Below are 15,747 nucleotides of genomic sequence, written 5' to 3' on the forward strand. Positions count from 1 at the left end.
AAATGTGTGTGTGTGTGTGTGTGTGYGTGTRTGTGCGTGTATGTATGTAAAGACGTAAAGCTCAGGGGGTTCTGTAGCACTCATCTTGTCAGAGAAGGCATAATGATTATGCAGTACTATTCTATTATTAGGCCCTAGTTCTGCTGTAAAATGCAAGAAAAAAAAAAAAAGGAAATGAGACAACTGTCAACAGTTTCTATTTCAGCAAAAGCTCAACAGGATTTCTTCTTATGAAATATACACCATAGCATGATGGCCTTTCTTACACCAAATTAAAGYGCTGCAACAAATCCTGCAAATGTGACAGTTTTTCAAAGAAAAGAATGTAAAGATGGGAGAGGTTATGTTATCGATATCAGGGCTGCTAGCAGTTCCCCCCTTACCTGCAAAAATATGAATGAAGACTCTAACACGAGGGAACTGCTACGTTTTCCCATTATGAGCCCTTTTCAAGAATTTATAATTCAGGGAAGTAAATATTCTTATATCAATTTTATGCTAAAATAGAAAGGTCTTTAAAAACACTTAATAATGATCTATTTTTTCGGTATAGCTGCATTAGTTGGTGAAGGAACAAAAAAAGATGAATTTTATGATTGCATGCACATTTTCTCATACTTATATCTGAAAATGCCTTATATAGGTTGGCTTTAAAACATTGCAGTTATCATATATCCAAAAGGTATGAAAACAGATTTCAAGATATGAATCAAGATAAACTAACTGCAAATATAGTAATGCTCACTGGTCAAAAGTACTCTCTCATAGTCAAAAAAAAGATTAAAAATATCGTCCAAATTTCCTTGGCGACATGCAATACCTGGATGAACAATACCCTGAGCAACCTAATATAATTGCCATACATAAGCACATGTTTTAAAACAACATGAAATAATTGAGTGCTTATATGCAGGTTGAAGAAACTTGTCTTCAGGCACTACCTAATATAGCTTTAAATATTTGGGAAAAATGACCATACAAATTATTAGGAAAAAAACCCAAAACCATGTTCTTCTAGAGAATTTGAATTCTCTGCCAATCATCCTAATCTGCACAGTTGGGCTTTCAGACTTGGTTATACCATGCAGAGTGGGTTACACTTGCCAGTGGCCTGTTCCTCTCTGTGCCTGCAAGAGGAAGGCACCCACACTTACCTCCTCACACCTATCAGCAGTGCTTGATGCTGAAGCACACAAGGTCCCCGGGACTTGCCTGGGAGATTGGCAGAAATGAATCAGTCACTCTGAACTGCAGAGGTCATTTCCCACCCCTCGGCTTCACGGCAATTCTGATGGGTTCTTTCTTTCCCATACTAAAAGCTTTTACGTGGCTCAGGGTATGAGAACTGGTTCGATCTCTTCCTCTACTTAACCCAAAATTTATGAGAGATCTTGAGGCAATACAGACGTCAGTGCCAACAGAAACTAGTAGGTTCCTTATTTTGTGTCATTCCTGCAAGCATGGACAGCTGCCCTATAGTCTATAACCTGGTCATGGTTCAAAATGACTGAACTCTTAGGAAGGTGTGATGCCAGGAAGGAACGACAGGTAGAAGACACTCAGGATCAAACGCTGCTGATCAGGTTGATGAGGTACCTGTTTATCTTACTTTTCCCGGGTCTGTGTTGGAAAGGATATGCTTTATCAGGCAGACTAATACACACTATATGCTATATTCACACCTACCAGTTTGATTCAATTTTGGCAGCCCACTGAAAACATATAGAGGCATTAAAAAGTAGTATTTTAACACAGAATGTGGATCCGTTCAGAATGCTAAGGAAAAAGAACGATATTTTAAATGAAAGCTAAATTAAATATCCAATACAAAGTCTCATACCAGGAGAAAAGTCCCAGCTTCCTGAAAGCTATAAAAATTCTCATGGCCTTCGCCATGAGTTTTTAACAAGTACCTTGGAATAAATTAAAGTTGTCACTAAATATTTATGTTCTATAAGTCTATTAACTGAACTCACAGCTCACTGAATAAATGCTTTAAAGAAAATACAAAATGGATTTTTTACAATGCGGGAAGAATTTATTATCCCATGATACCATCTTATCTCTACCATTCAWACCATTTTATCTCTATCACTGAAAACAAAATAAGTTTTCTAATAGTAATTTTCCATAAAATAACTATTCTTGCAAGAATTCCTTTTATTACTCTTCCCAAGACAGAGTGTGGTACAGAAAAGCTGGGAAATTAAGTGGCACTTCTATATTATAAATTGTTCTTTGCTTACATAAGGAAACCTCATCTCACAAGTGTACTCRTATAGATTGCATAAATTGGAAAACTATACTATATATTAATGAATACTGAAAAAAAAAACCCAAACTGTTTTGGTCTTATTCTTAGTCATTTGCAAATATAGACAGTTGGTTTATATACAAAACAACAGGTTCTTCCAGACATTTTATCTATCACTTAATTCTATTTTATTTATAAGAACTTATAATTGCAAAGCTGGCTTTCACGAATACTGCAAAAATGTTTATATGCAATAAACTGTCCAATACAAGTAAAATGTTTAATTTTATTAGTAACTTTGTAGTCGCAATCCYTTTACTGCCTCTCTGCAAGCAAAGTGGTTTCTTTCATGATTACCTTGCTTCGTTTACAATGCCTATTTCTAGAAGACATATAAGGCAGTTTGAGAAGTGTTTCTTAAATAAGCCTTATCTTTCCAGTGAAATTAATGTGTTCACAACATTCAAACTGATTCTTTAATCTTAGTCACGGGAATAACACCTAAAGAATAACAGGAATAATACCTAAGACTAAAGCTGGAAKTTAGAAGGCAGAGGTGTCCATCCTCTGTCTTTAYAGCATGTGCCCCGTGCTCTGGGTGTCCCTGCTGGAGCAGTGGGGTTGGAGTAGAGCATCTCTAGAGGTCCCTTCCCACCTCAGCCATCCTGTGATGCTGTGATTCTGTGAAACAGATGTGCATCAGAAGTCGTGTTGGTGCAGGCTGTTCTGCACCGTCCTGCTAATGTGCTCTSCTGTCACCTCCAACGATGCCACGCACTCCCTTACTGCGTGTGGAAATGAGTCAAGTCGCTCATGTTCCGGCCATTCCAAGCCGAGGTCTAGGAGACACAACTGATTTCCACATTACGTTTACAGAACACAGCTCATCTTAGGTGTTCGTGGATTTTTGCTTCATTTTCAAGGACTGGCTTCTGTTTGAAAGGAACTCAATCTTTTTCTTGCTTCTACTAATCACTCCTGTGGCTACAGCCCTTCAGTTTTATTTAGTTCATAATCTCATTTTCTTTACGGCAAATGGAAAGAGCACACGTGGCTACACATTCTACCAGAGATTCATGTGGAAATAAAGCTCACGGTATGGACGCTGTCGCTGTGCTTGCCTCCATTCAGTCTCCATAATGCTGTATATACCCCTTGAGATTTTCAACTGAATCTAAGGCAAAGGTAGATCCCTAGCGTGACAAGCTGCCTGATTTGGGAAACGAGTGGAGGACAGAGAGGAGCGCTCCAAAGGGCTCCAGTTCAGAGGCTTCTCTCTCATTTTATTACACACCAAATACCCTATTAAACACCAGGAGGAAAATCTTCATTTTGAGACTAATCAACCAGAAAACAAAAACCGRCAAGACATCAGGCTTTGTTAGTCCTGATGCTGCTCACTGAAGGATTCAGTGCAACTTCATTAGCACCCCGTGATTTTTCATGCAGTAGCCCAAGTTTCCAACGGTTAGTTGTAAATACTAGACAGCTTTAGAGAGTCCTTCTTAAAACACAAGAACCATGAAGATATTTCAGAAAGTCCCACTTTCCAATGACATTTCCAAAATATTTCTTTTCTTTAGAAGTATATTCCAAAATGATCATTCTGATCAGTTTCTGTTCCTTGCAAGCAAAGGGAATGTTAAAATAAATCCTTTGGCGGATACTTTTCTCCTACTCTGTTGCTGACACTGAACCCGGGGGCCTCAAGTTTTGTGAAATGTTTGCTGATTATGAGGGAATGTCAAGGCCTGGTGCCCTGTGTCTCCTTTTCAGGGACAGTTACTTAAGCCCATGCTCATTACACCACTGGTGAGAAGATAARAGACTCCTAAACAACAATTCACAAAGACAATTCTCTTCTGAGAAAGAAGAGAAGGTAGCCCATCAAAATGCTGAGTATGGGGATATATGGGAATTTCCATTTCTCTTCAGAGTTCTGTCACTTGAATCAAAGGTTTAAAACAGAAATAACTGCCTATTATAAATCTAGACCCTGAAATTCTCTTCTGAAAACTGAACTACTGTCAATAATGTCCCCTTAAATAGTTTTTGGATTTTTTTGCATATTTATCTAGGATTTAGATTACGTGCTTGGGAGGTGCATGACTTGGTGGTGCCTGAGTTCATTTCTCCCTTTAATCCACAATTATGTCAGATTTGCTGCTTTGAGTTCCCAGCAGGTGCCCAGATCAGGCTGCTACAGGACCATCTTTGCCCAGTGTGCCCAGAAGAATCAAGGCTTCAGAAGAACTAGGAACGAAAGGCAGCTCCCTCCCATCTACTGGGAAGATTGTTCAGTTAGGACTAAGACAACTTGCATTTAGRCTTTCTAAAGTTAAAGGTGAAGTTGAAAAAGCAATTACTGCATTCCAAACAGAAGAAAAATATCAAAAAAAGAAAAATAAAACAACTACAAAAATGTCAATGAAACACCTCTAACTTTCTTTCCCAAGGAGATCACACGTATCTGTTGTATTTTCTGCTACACTCACAGCTGTCATTTGGATCAAACCTTTCAAGACTGAGAGTGAGCCTGAGCAGATGCATCACAGCATCAATTTAGACAAAAACAAATCACTTAATCGAAGGACTTAGAAAACCACTCTCTCTTCTTGCCACACATTCAGTCAAAGATTTCTTAGATGTTCACAGAGGTTGTCTTCAGGGTTAGGCAGGCACTGGAAGGATGGCTTTTTGGACTGATTTTTTTCAATCAGACTCTGTGTAGAATTTACTCATCTGCTCGGAGTACTTCATTTTGGGCCTTATCCTTAATTCCTGAGTAGGTGAGATTGAAAGAAAAGATACTGCAGCTTAAGGAAGCAAACGAGCCCTGGGTAGCACTACTCACACATCTCTAACTACAGGAAGCTGGGATCTCAGCTGAGCCCTCTAGTTAGCTTGGAATAGCTTGAAGGAGTAATGGTTTGGGTGAGTTTTAAACAGACTTGAAGAAAGATGAAATTTTGTTCATGGGTTGCATCTTTCAGTAAGTAGCTTTCTAATTCAGAAGTACTTACACAGCGAAATCTGTGACATTGTTCAGCATCAGCAGTCGGTCTGTTCTCTTWAACCCTATCGAGCTCTCAAAAACATACCACAAAAGTGGTTTTCTAACTTGCATCGGTGTCTCTTCAAATATTTAGCCCTCTTTATGGGCTCAGACATTTAGCATTAAAAACATCAAAATCAGGTATTTCTCAGTCAGTCAGTGATGGATTCATACATGAAATTTTCATAACTTTGAAGTCTCACATGAGCAAGCTGTTTAAGATGCATTACAACATTATGAAGCTTGTATATGCTGTCTTTCTTAATTAAAAAAATCAAACCACAAATCATCACTGAACATTACAGTGCAACCAGCAAAACATGATTCTGCAGAAGCTTTTAGGCAAAACCAAAGCAAACAATCCAATAATTTGTTACACCTTGGGACCTATGAGCAACTTCAAACAGAAAAGGTCATACATGAATCACAGATAGAGCTGCTTTTTGAGCGACTGTTTCCGTAATGAGAACTAACATTTTGCCTCTATTTTATAAGTTCAGAAGCGCTTAGACATGTAAGTGCTAAATATGCCACCAGATAAGCTTCCTTGTTAACTGTGTTAGAAGAGCACTAACTTAAAACCTGTAAAAATCCAGCGTATTTAGCGTTAGAACAGCAAAAGTCTCCTCTGTTCCACTCGCTAGAAGCAGAACAACAAATAAGAGAAAAGAGGGAAAAATACACAATGGGAATGTAAGACCTTTTAAGGCTCAACAGTTGGACCATCAAACTGAAAGCAAATTATTATCATTCAGATTTACTAATGGCAACTTAGGGATTGCCCTGGCATTGAAAGTCATTTCCACACATGCTCTGTTACCACCAGCTAGCGGAAGGCTCCACTGCTGCTCCTCAAGGGCCACCTCTTCAGCCACCTCAGAGGAAACAGGTTKCAGTTCTCACTGGTGAGGGAGGACAGGGAAAATGATGACCCAAATAATAAGAACGCTCTTAAAACCCAAGAGTTTCTCCAACAAATTCCCAAACATCTGAATGATGTGTAGKACTGGCAGGCACAGTATTGGCAGTAGTCAACTCACAATTACATTTTTTTAACAGACTCTTTAGAAATGGGGCTACAAAAGTTCCTTTCAGGTAACACTAAACTAAAGAGTTTGTGAAATCTCATGCAAACATGAATGTGCAGCTGAGTGATTTCTACTGACATATTTTTTTTCCTTTAAATTAAATGACAAATTATATTTGTGCAACTTCATACARTTTTATTGCATTGCCTGAAATCTTCATGCTAGATGAACAACTGGATGACCACAAATCCTCTRACACTATCAAATAAAATATTAAGAAAAGATTGTTATTCTGAATAATAATATTAGAACACATTTTAAGTATGTCCAAAGGCATACCAGGAGCTCATAAAATATTCACGAATTAAGGGGGATTTAAGCAGAAGCCCGAAGAATGATAAAACATCATTTTTGTGGACTTTTAAAAGTAGTATCTCTCTGCAAGGGAATGGCTAACTAAAATATTTACGCAATGAAATTTAACTACTCTAAACCAGATTATACATAAATATAGACTAGCTGTACAATCCATGCATACTGATAACTGGCAGGCACCTTCTCAGGGAAAGTAGGCTCTCTCGTTGTGACTTAGCATGACTTCCAGATGCACTGGACTCTCTAATATCATCATTACATTAGGGTTGGTTGACTTTCTAAAAAAAGTTATTTCTTAAACTCAACCAAAAGTTACACGTTTCATGAAGAAAATGAAGATTATGAGTTTGATTGGGTATTTTATGYAGAAGAACAAATCAAGCAATAGTAATCATTCCTCTGACCTTAAACTATTAATCTAAAACCTGACAAAACAAATGAAGGGCACACAAATTAGAAGAGCAGGAGATGAGGTAGTAAAACATTGTCTAAATGATGTAAAAATTCAGCTAATATATGTACATCTTCTTTGGAAAATAATTTTTCAGTCTTACCTACGAAGCTTCAATCTAAAAATATAATGAGCTCATTCCTTAGAGATTTCTGGCAGTAAGAATGAATATCCAGGGTATTCTAATAAGGCCTAGATAGAAGCTTTATAAGTACCTCTTCTAAAAGGTTTCTAAGACACATGCAACACTTGCCCCCACCCCAAGAATTGAACATTATTGCAAGAGAAAATCACTGATTTGAATAAAAAAATGAGAGAGCTGAAGGATATGTAAAGAATGCCAGAGAAAAGTGAGCATGGAGCAGCAGATAACGGTAAATGCAGAGCACAAATGTCTGGCTAAATGAAAAGCAACAGGTCAGTAAGAAAAAAAGAAGCATATTTTATTTTTTGTACAGGTTTTAAAATGGACTATTATTTTTTTTCTAATCAAATGATTAGTCTTAAAACAGAAGTCCTGGAAACGCAGGACATAGTTGTCCTCCCTCTCTCCCAATGAAGCTCTCCCGATTCTATCCAAATTTGGACTTGCAATAAAAAGAAACTAATTCAAAGTATATGGATCTTTTTAGAATACCTCTAAAAGGTTATTACAAAGGATTTATTTAAAAAATACATAGGAAATAATATTTCATTTCACAAATTATGAATTTAATCAGATAAATCTCACAAAATAATCACAGAAAAGAAATCCTATCTAAATAATTATTGAAGGGCTGAAAGATCTGCTAAAATCGCTATGTTAGAAGACAATAGCTAGACACATTGTCAAGAATAAGCAAGTAAGTCCAAGTTATGCACAAAGAATTCTTCATTTTGTGTAATAATAATAATGAGATGGAATGTTTGGCTGTTAGAGAAACTAATGGCTAMCTGACGCACGCAAGACAGACAAGGAGAAGAATAAGGTACCGTACCCATTGGTTTGTGTTTACATCACTTTGGTACAGAACACTGTGCACTTCTGACCAGTAACTCAAAATCTTGGTAATAYGATGGTCACTAATGAAATAAGCACAAAAACAAAACTATAAAGATCTATTCTTCCTCCCAATATTTTTGTATGTGGGACCTCAACTCTGTGCCATGCTTCTTTCAGGTATTCAAGAATTTTCATCATACATTTATATTAATAGTGTATTTTATAATATATTTTACCCCTGTCAATAATCATGCAGGGCTTTCGTATCCTCTGCAGCATATATTTCTTTGTACATCTCCACTTTGGAAAGTGACATTCAGGTCTTCTTATCTTTCCCCAAYGTTCTCCCTCTGCTTTCTCCAGCTGGAGCTGGTAGATGCTGTGAGGTTTCTCTGTCCATCCTCACTCACTTAGAGTCACTTAAACTGGTGACACGAGGAGTCTGTGAGACAAGGGACAACTTGACAAGTTGACAGCTACAGACGCTGCCTGCTGCCTCTGACACTCACAGCATTTGTGGTTGGCAGCAGTAGCTCTTGGAGCAGCCTCTACAAAGAGAATCAGCYGTGCTCGGGATCCCAGCTGGTGGGTTCCTCCTGCTGCTCCCGGGCTCTGGTACAGGCCTATTCATATTGCTCTAGTCATAACAGTCGACCTTAGGTTTATGCTGCAGCTGACTATAATACCCAGAGCAACATGGTATTACATAGCTGGTTTGAGGGAGAAAAGGGAGACTGACTGAAATTTAAAGTATATTCTTAGTTGTGGTATGTGATATCCCCCTTCACATTAGMTATCTTCAGAGAAGCAATAAACATCTTAGAGTGAAAATTCTCAAATTTCATTTACYGTTTCCTCTTCCAGTTTAAAAGTCACTTAATCATCACTAATTTGTCTGATTTTAGTAGTACCTGAACCATAGAGTGACCATAAAACAGCTTCTYATGCTAGAAGAGATAGGATCATAGCAAAATTCGGGTTGAAGGACCTCAGGACGGCTCTAGGCCAACCTCCTGCTCAAAGCAGGGTCAGAAATAAGATCTGACCATGCCAATCAGGGCTTTTCCAGTTGGGTCTTGAAAACCTTCAAGGGCAGAGACTGCACAGCCTCTCTTGGGAACCTGTTCCAGCACTTTAGTATCCTCAYAGTCCTTTGATGTTCTGCTTTTCCTTATGCCCTGAACCTCTCAYTGCGACTTACGCCTGTTGTCCTTCACTCTCCCGCCACGTACCACAGGACTAAGGTGCTCATATACTCACTTGTTGGATTTCGATTCGTATGATCAGTCCCYAAATGTGTAAGAGTTTTTATCTCAGAGACATACCAGAATTTCACCTGTCATTTGCTCTTTTATAGTAGTTTTGAATATGCAGTTTAAAACAGTTTTATTTCAATGCCAGAACTGAATTTGACAAGTGTCCCTGCAATCCATATTTAAAATAATCAGTGAGCATAATCTATTCATTAGTTCATAAAAAAATGATTAGCAGAGGAGTCTTGAAACATCATAGCCATTATGTTTTAAAATAAATTTAGATTTACCTCCTCTATGTATGAAATTTTAAATGTTTCAAGGTTTTTCTCCTTATAAAATATTGTGAAAAAAAATGAAGTGATTTAAGACAATAAGAAATGTCAACCAAAAGCATAATATTGATTAGAACTGATAGTCTGCTTGTTCTCCATTTTCATTCACATGATGAAATTATACATATATATATATATATACTGGAGATTCCAGTAGATTAGAGATTTTCATAAATTAAACAGCAATGATTTCTTTGTACTTGAGAATATTTAATCTTTTCACTTGTAGCTATGAAAAATGTCAGCCATCCCCCACATTTGTAAAAATYAAGGATAATTTAAAAAATCTTTTAAAATATCAACAGTAGTATGATTAAATCATACAAATTATAACTGAAAAACACAATATGAAATGGAGCTCTCAGAATAGCGCTTCTACTAAATACTATTTGCCCTGTATATCTTACTTTTGCATTACGTTACCAATATGGCCATTACAGTAGAAATGAGCAGGAATTTGGAAGATACATAAAAGAAAACCCCTCTAAGAGGAAACTTTTCATGTTTGGATACAATGGAAGTGAGAATGAGCTCATCAAGCCAGTTGCCTGCCTAAGCCCTAGCACGAAGGAAGAGACAAGACACGAAGCAGGAGCAGGCAGGACTTCAGCAGCCTCACCGCAGGCTTCCCTTGGTAGCTTAGCCCGTTACGGAACTGTAGGTAGGGTCCGCACRGCTGGGAAACAAAATGCTGCGTTGCTTTTAGTTTAGCTTTAACCAGGATCGCAGCCTACTTCACCGCATGGCCCCACAAGAGTTTATGTTGCTCGGAGGAAGAATAAAGGTCTGGGGGTGAAGAACAAAACCTTTGGAGTGTGCTGCAAGTTTACGCTGCCTTAAGGATTCCGTTAGAAATCCCTTTCACAACAGGCTTCACAACTGCATGCAGGCGGCGGCGCTGCGGCGGGGAGGCTTCCCCAGCCCCCAGGCTGCCCTCACGAGACACTTCTGTTCACCTCAGTGATCCTTAGAGCGGATCCAAGCTTGTGTGCAACTCCATGGCACACAGTGCGGAATCAGGCGGGAAGGCAGAGGCAGAGCCAGGGCAGGAGCGGTGTGGGGCAGAGGAGCCTCGCGGGAGCTGAGGCGTTTCTTGGTTGCACCCCTAAGGCTGCGCTTAGGCCTGAGAAAGGGGAAACACGGAGGGGCACCGTTCGGCAGGGCCAGATCAGGGTCTGCCGACACAGTGCTGGTGTACGCAGGCACACAGGAAGGGGCTGTGTGCAAGAAAAGTCTGAAATAGGAGATGGAGAGGACTGCACTCCAGGGCAAAACGGACGTATTTTTGCCCAATAAACCCTCACCAAAATGTGGCTTTACYTTGACATCTGCTTGCCCATTTTGGTTCAGATTAAACTTTTAATTCTAATAAAAAAGGTAAAACTTGTTATTCTAAAAGCCGCTTTCCTACAGCCTTAAAAACAATGATTACAGACTGTTACTCCTACAATGCAAATAACAGAGTTCTAGTTACACAGCATGAATGCATGTGAATAGGATATCAAATGCTAGGTAAATGAGTCACATGAACCCTGTGGCTGAAACGAAACTTTCGCAGTGAGTTATTATCCAGTGCCAAGAAGTTCTTCACACCACACAGTATTGAGATTATGGTGTGAAAGAGGAATATAAACATCAAAGACGGAGATCTCAATCCAGGCCAGGTTGTAAATGAGAATTAAACCTCATTTGGGTGGAAATCCCAAACTGCAATCCAAATAACCTTTGTTTACCTTAAAGCAATTACACTTCTTTTGGAAGATGGGAGCTGTGTGTCCTGCCTAAAACCTAAAGTTTTCCCAGGTTGAATAGCTCTGCTTTGGTATTTGCAAACCAGGAACCAAAATATTCTTAGTATTATTCCCTTTATAAATCCATCTAGGAAACAATCACACTTTATGCCTTGCATGCAGGCACGACAAGGCCACGACTGACRGCAGCTTCGCACTGCTGCCAGGCAGTGCACATGGAATAGTGAAATGTTCTAAATAAAGTTCCTGGTTTCGCACGGGGCCAYGAAGATCTGAATTCAGTACTGTGGCCAGAGGCAAACAACAACATGGTGCAGAAGAGAACAGAGCACGCACGCAACAGTGCTACAGAAGGAGAAAAGACAAACTCTGCCCTTCCTGGTGAAGCCCTTTCTCCACACAGTGAAGTATTCCAGGTTCATGAAAAGAAACAGAAACAAGAAGACAAATTTGTAGCTTTATTGGCTCAGAACTCAWGAGAGAGGATGTCTTAAGCTCCAATTCAACTCTGAAAACACCACACCCAYCCTAGCCCAAAACAGTAGACCTACAATTCTGAAACCAAAGCTCCCAGGCTATCATCCAGCATGGATGATACATTCACAACACTACATTGGCTAGTGAGTTTCCTACCTTACCTCGTTTTAGCCCTACAAATCTGTATTTTTATGTTAGCTCAGTAACAGACAGGACAGATGGAGACTGTTTCCTACACCATCTTTTCAACCTCAGCTACTCTGTACCTAGCTGATTGAGAAATGCTCCTAAAAGGCCGGAGAGAAAGAGCTGAAATCCCTACYAACCTTCTTCTTCTTAACAGGAAAACAAAATCTCATTCTTCTATCTATTTTACCACTAGATTACCACCCACAGAAGTGGGACAATAATATTTATTCTCTCATGCACAGAAGCAGAAGGCCAAAAACAAACTTTCCTTAATTCTAGGGAAGAATAGTCAACTGCTTAGAGAGGTTCAGAAGCGAACAGAGGTAACCTCTGCAGCCCAGATTCACATACAAACATTTTTCTACTTGCTACTGTGCATTCAAGTGTTTAGTTTTATTCCTACTTCCACCCATGGATTACATGTGAAGTCAAAGCACCTAACACAGCTTTCCAGCTCCAGTTGGAAGATTAAACAATTAAACTGTAAATGCATTGCTCCTAGCTTGTTGGTRTAGAAGAGCTTTATTGAATCTAGTTCTAAATCTGAACTGTTATGTATGTATTTTCATTTTATAAAGGAAATTATATATAACAAAGCATTTTCTTTGATTCAGGAATGAATTTTTGGTGAATCTTTATTGAGTAATGTATTTAATAATTTTTAGATAACACATGCCAAAGCTCAGGAAACACCTGAATATTCTACTAGAGTTGCCACGAGCCTGTCTCTCTATACTGATTACTGGCTGGCTGCTGGCTGTAAAGACTTGGGAAGGCAACATTATCCTTTACAGACTTTGTGAAAAATTGCTTAGGAAAACACCCCTTGCACAAGCACTATCAAAGAATTCTGGAACCTTTGCTACAATATTTACAACTACATACGCATAATGGTAACTTGTTAGACTCTGTGCTGAGAGTTTAAACCTCACTGTGTACTTGCACCAACCCTGTAGCTAGTTGTTTGACTTGGAGATGCTAAACACATTGCTGACAACATTGTTCTTTGGCATGCTGTTAACAGGAAGAATTACTGTGCCTTAACTGTGTTAGTCTTCTCTGCCTTTAACCCTCCAATCAATCCCTAAGCCTTCCATGAGAAATTCATCTATGATGTCAGCCTTTGAGAAGAGAGTATTTAGTAAATCTGAAGCTCCAATTCACCAGCTGCTGGAGAAGACAAAAAGAACTCCCTCTTCTGCATAGACACAGACTGGCAGTGAGATGTTATTCCTAAATCTACCCGAACATTTTGAGCATTGACCCCGGAAAAATAATTCCCGTGGCTGCCTGTCCTCTTCTGGAGCTTTCGCAAGAAACAGCGCGGGCGTTATGAGTCTTCCAGGACCTCCAGGGCCTGTTTCACGCTCTCCTAAGCAAGAAGTTATGAGCAGGCTCTGTGGAAAGGGTCAGACCTTCGTTAGCCCCGCTGACGACGGCGCTGGGACAGGCAGGGAGGGCAGCCCAGGAGGAGGCTGCCGGAGGGCTCAGGAGGGCTCAGGGAASCGGAGCTTGGGACGGCCCCGCTCGGGACCTGCTCTAGTGGCAGCGACAGTCACTAGGGCTTTGTYGGCCCCTTTGTGAGTTAGAGAACCAGGTAGCTTAACATTCTGCTAATGTTTAGAAAGCCAGAGTCACAGTCAAAAGTTAAGACTGTAATTATTCAAAGGAAGACTTAAACTCCGATTAACCTTAAGGTCTTTTTTTTTTTTTTTTTTTTTAAGCCTGCTTCAAATCCTGCTGAAACTCAATGTTTTACAGAATACTCTAATTCTTCTAAGCTAAATCAAGTATCTTTTACTTATCATTACATGAACAGATATCGCTAAAAACTGAAATTTTGCATAGAGAAGAGGAAATGTTTTTAAAAATTAGTCCTTAAACTTAGCACAGTGTTATAGTTTATGCCATATACCTCTAGAATTAAACACAAAGCTAGCAGATGACCTTTAAAGCAAAACTCTGGTTTTGCTTTATAGTCCTTCTACCAAGGTTAAGCGTGCTTTAATTTTACTAATTTAATTTTACTAATATTGGAAAAGATGTTGACTTAATATGATTCTTTTTGAATTTGAAGATTGTTTTAAAAATTGACTTCTAATGGACTTCTTTTTTTTTTTTTTTTTTTAATTTTAACAGACAACAGGCCTAGAGAGACTGCAATAACTGCTCAGGTAAAAGAAGGAAAATTATGCATTTCATATCATCTGATACGTTATCAGAGGAATATTTACAATAAAAAACTSTGAGAAAACAAGACTTTCCACACGAATTGTATCCCAAAGAAAACAAATAAACAATAACCTATCTAGAAGTTAAAGAGCAGGTATTTGTTCACACTAGCTTGTCCATGTTCATGTTGAACATTGGCTTTCTTCACTACCATGTTTTTATTCCTAATATCTAATAGAAGCAGTCAAAGAAAGCAGTATAGAACAATGCTGAAGTGTCTAGTCCCAGTATTTTTACTTGCGTATTTCTAAAATCATTAAGCTSGGTCAATTAATGACAGGGAGGTTGRTGGCTTAACAAATTTGTTTCAAACCAGCATTTGTTTCAATTTGAGGTGAATGTCAGGCTGAGTTTCAGTTTGAGCATTCTGTAGTGTGAAAGCCTTTTACTGTTTTTCAAGCTTATTTCAAAGATGAGCTGTGCTTTCCAGGCCCTCGCCACCCGGAGGGACATTCACACCTAGTTTATACCCCAAAGCATCAGTGATGACCACGTTTCCACACAGGAGCACAGCACCACATGCCAAGGGCTTGCTGARCACCAGGGGCTAAGCCTTGTGTCCAGTTCTGTGTTACACGTATGTCTACGTATGTATGTCTATGTTGTGCATAATTCTACGTGCTGTATTGGCCACCACATTAACACAACGTGCGTTGCCAATAGGAAGCAAGGCAGGAATGTGGTGGCACCAACGCGATGGGCTCTGAGGCACCCACGTTTCCCCGCGCACTCCACGGGCTGTTGCCTCAAGACTCAGACTTCCCTGAAGTCTGAAGGCAACTTCAGCAACCGCCCAACTCCAAACGGTCTCCTGGCTCCCAGACCCCGTCCCGCCAGGCTCTGAGCCCGCCCGGGGCTCGCGACGCTCCCCGGGCGCGTGAGAGCAGACCGGTTACGGGCGAGCAGCGGGCGGGCGCTGCAGCGGGCGCACGGACGGTGGGCGCACAGACGGACRGATGGACGGACGGACGTACCACGGTGTTTTTCATCATGGCTTTGATGGTGAATCCGTCGCTGACCTGCGGCTTGCTTTTCTTCACGTGCCCCAGCGGCTCCTGATGCTGCTGCGGCCGCCTGTCACCCACGGCCTTCGGCGGGCTCGCACCCGCCTTCTCCACGACCATCTCCCAGCAGCGCCCGCCACGGACGAGCGCCCAAGTGCAGACTGCAAAAAAAAAGCCCGACGGCGAGGGTTAGAAAACGGCTCAGCCGCTGAAGTCACCGCGAGCGACGCGGCGGCCCCCGTCACGTCCCGCCACCCCGTGCCCGCTCCCCTCCGCGGAGCCCCCGTCCCGTCCCATCCCATCGCATCCCGTCCCGTCCCGTCCGGTCCCGTGCCGCGCGCCGGGGCCGCCGCCGCCCGCC

The 15,747-nt window shown here is 40.4% G+C and overlaps 1 protein-coding gene across 1 annotated transcript in view; it reads right to left on the bottom strand.

Moving 5' to 3' along the window:
* The window catches only part of LOC112951948 (parkin coregulated gene protein-like), a 66,261-nt gene extending 50,738 nt beyond the window's left edge, over positions 1-15,523 (bottom strand). The window contains exon 1 of the mRNA XM_026044721.1: positions 15,357-15,523. Coding sequence (XP_025900506.1) covers positions 15,357-15,506 — 150 coding nt within the window. The 5' untranslated portion in view covers positions 15,507-15,523. The remainder of the gene's footprint in view (positions 1-15,356) is intronic.
* Between the last annotated feature and the right edge of the window lie 224 nt (positions 15,524-15,747).

Source organism: Nothoprocta perdicaria, unplaced genomic scaffold (genome assembly GCF_003342845.1).
Source record: "Nothoprocta perdicaria isolate Ctin4 unplaced genomic scaffold, notPer1 scaffold_38, whole genome shotgun sequence".
Taxonomy (NCBI): domain Eukaryota; kingdom Metazoa; phylum Chordata; class Aves; order Tinamiformes; family Tinamidae; genus Nothoprocta; species Nothoprocta perdicaria.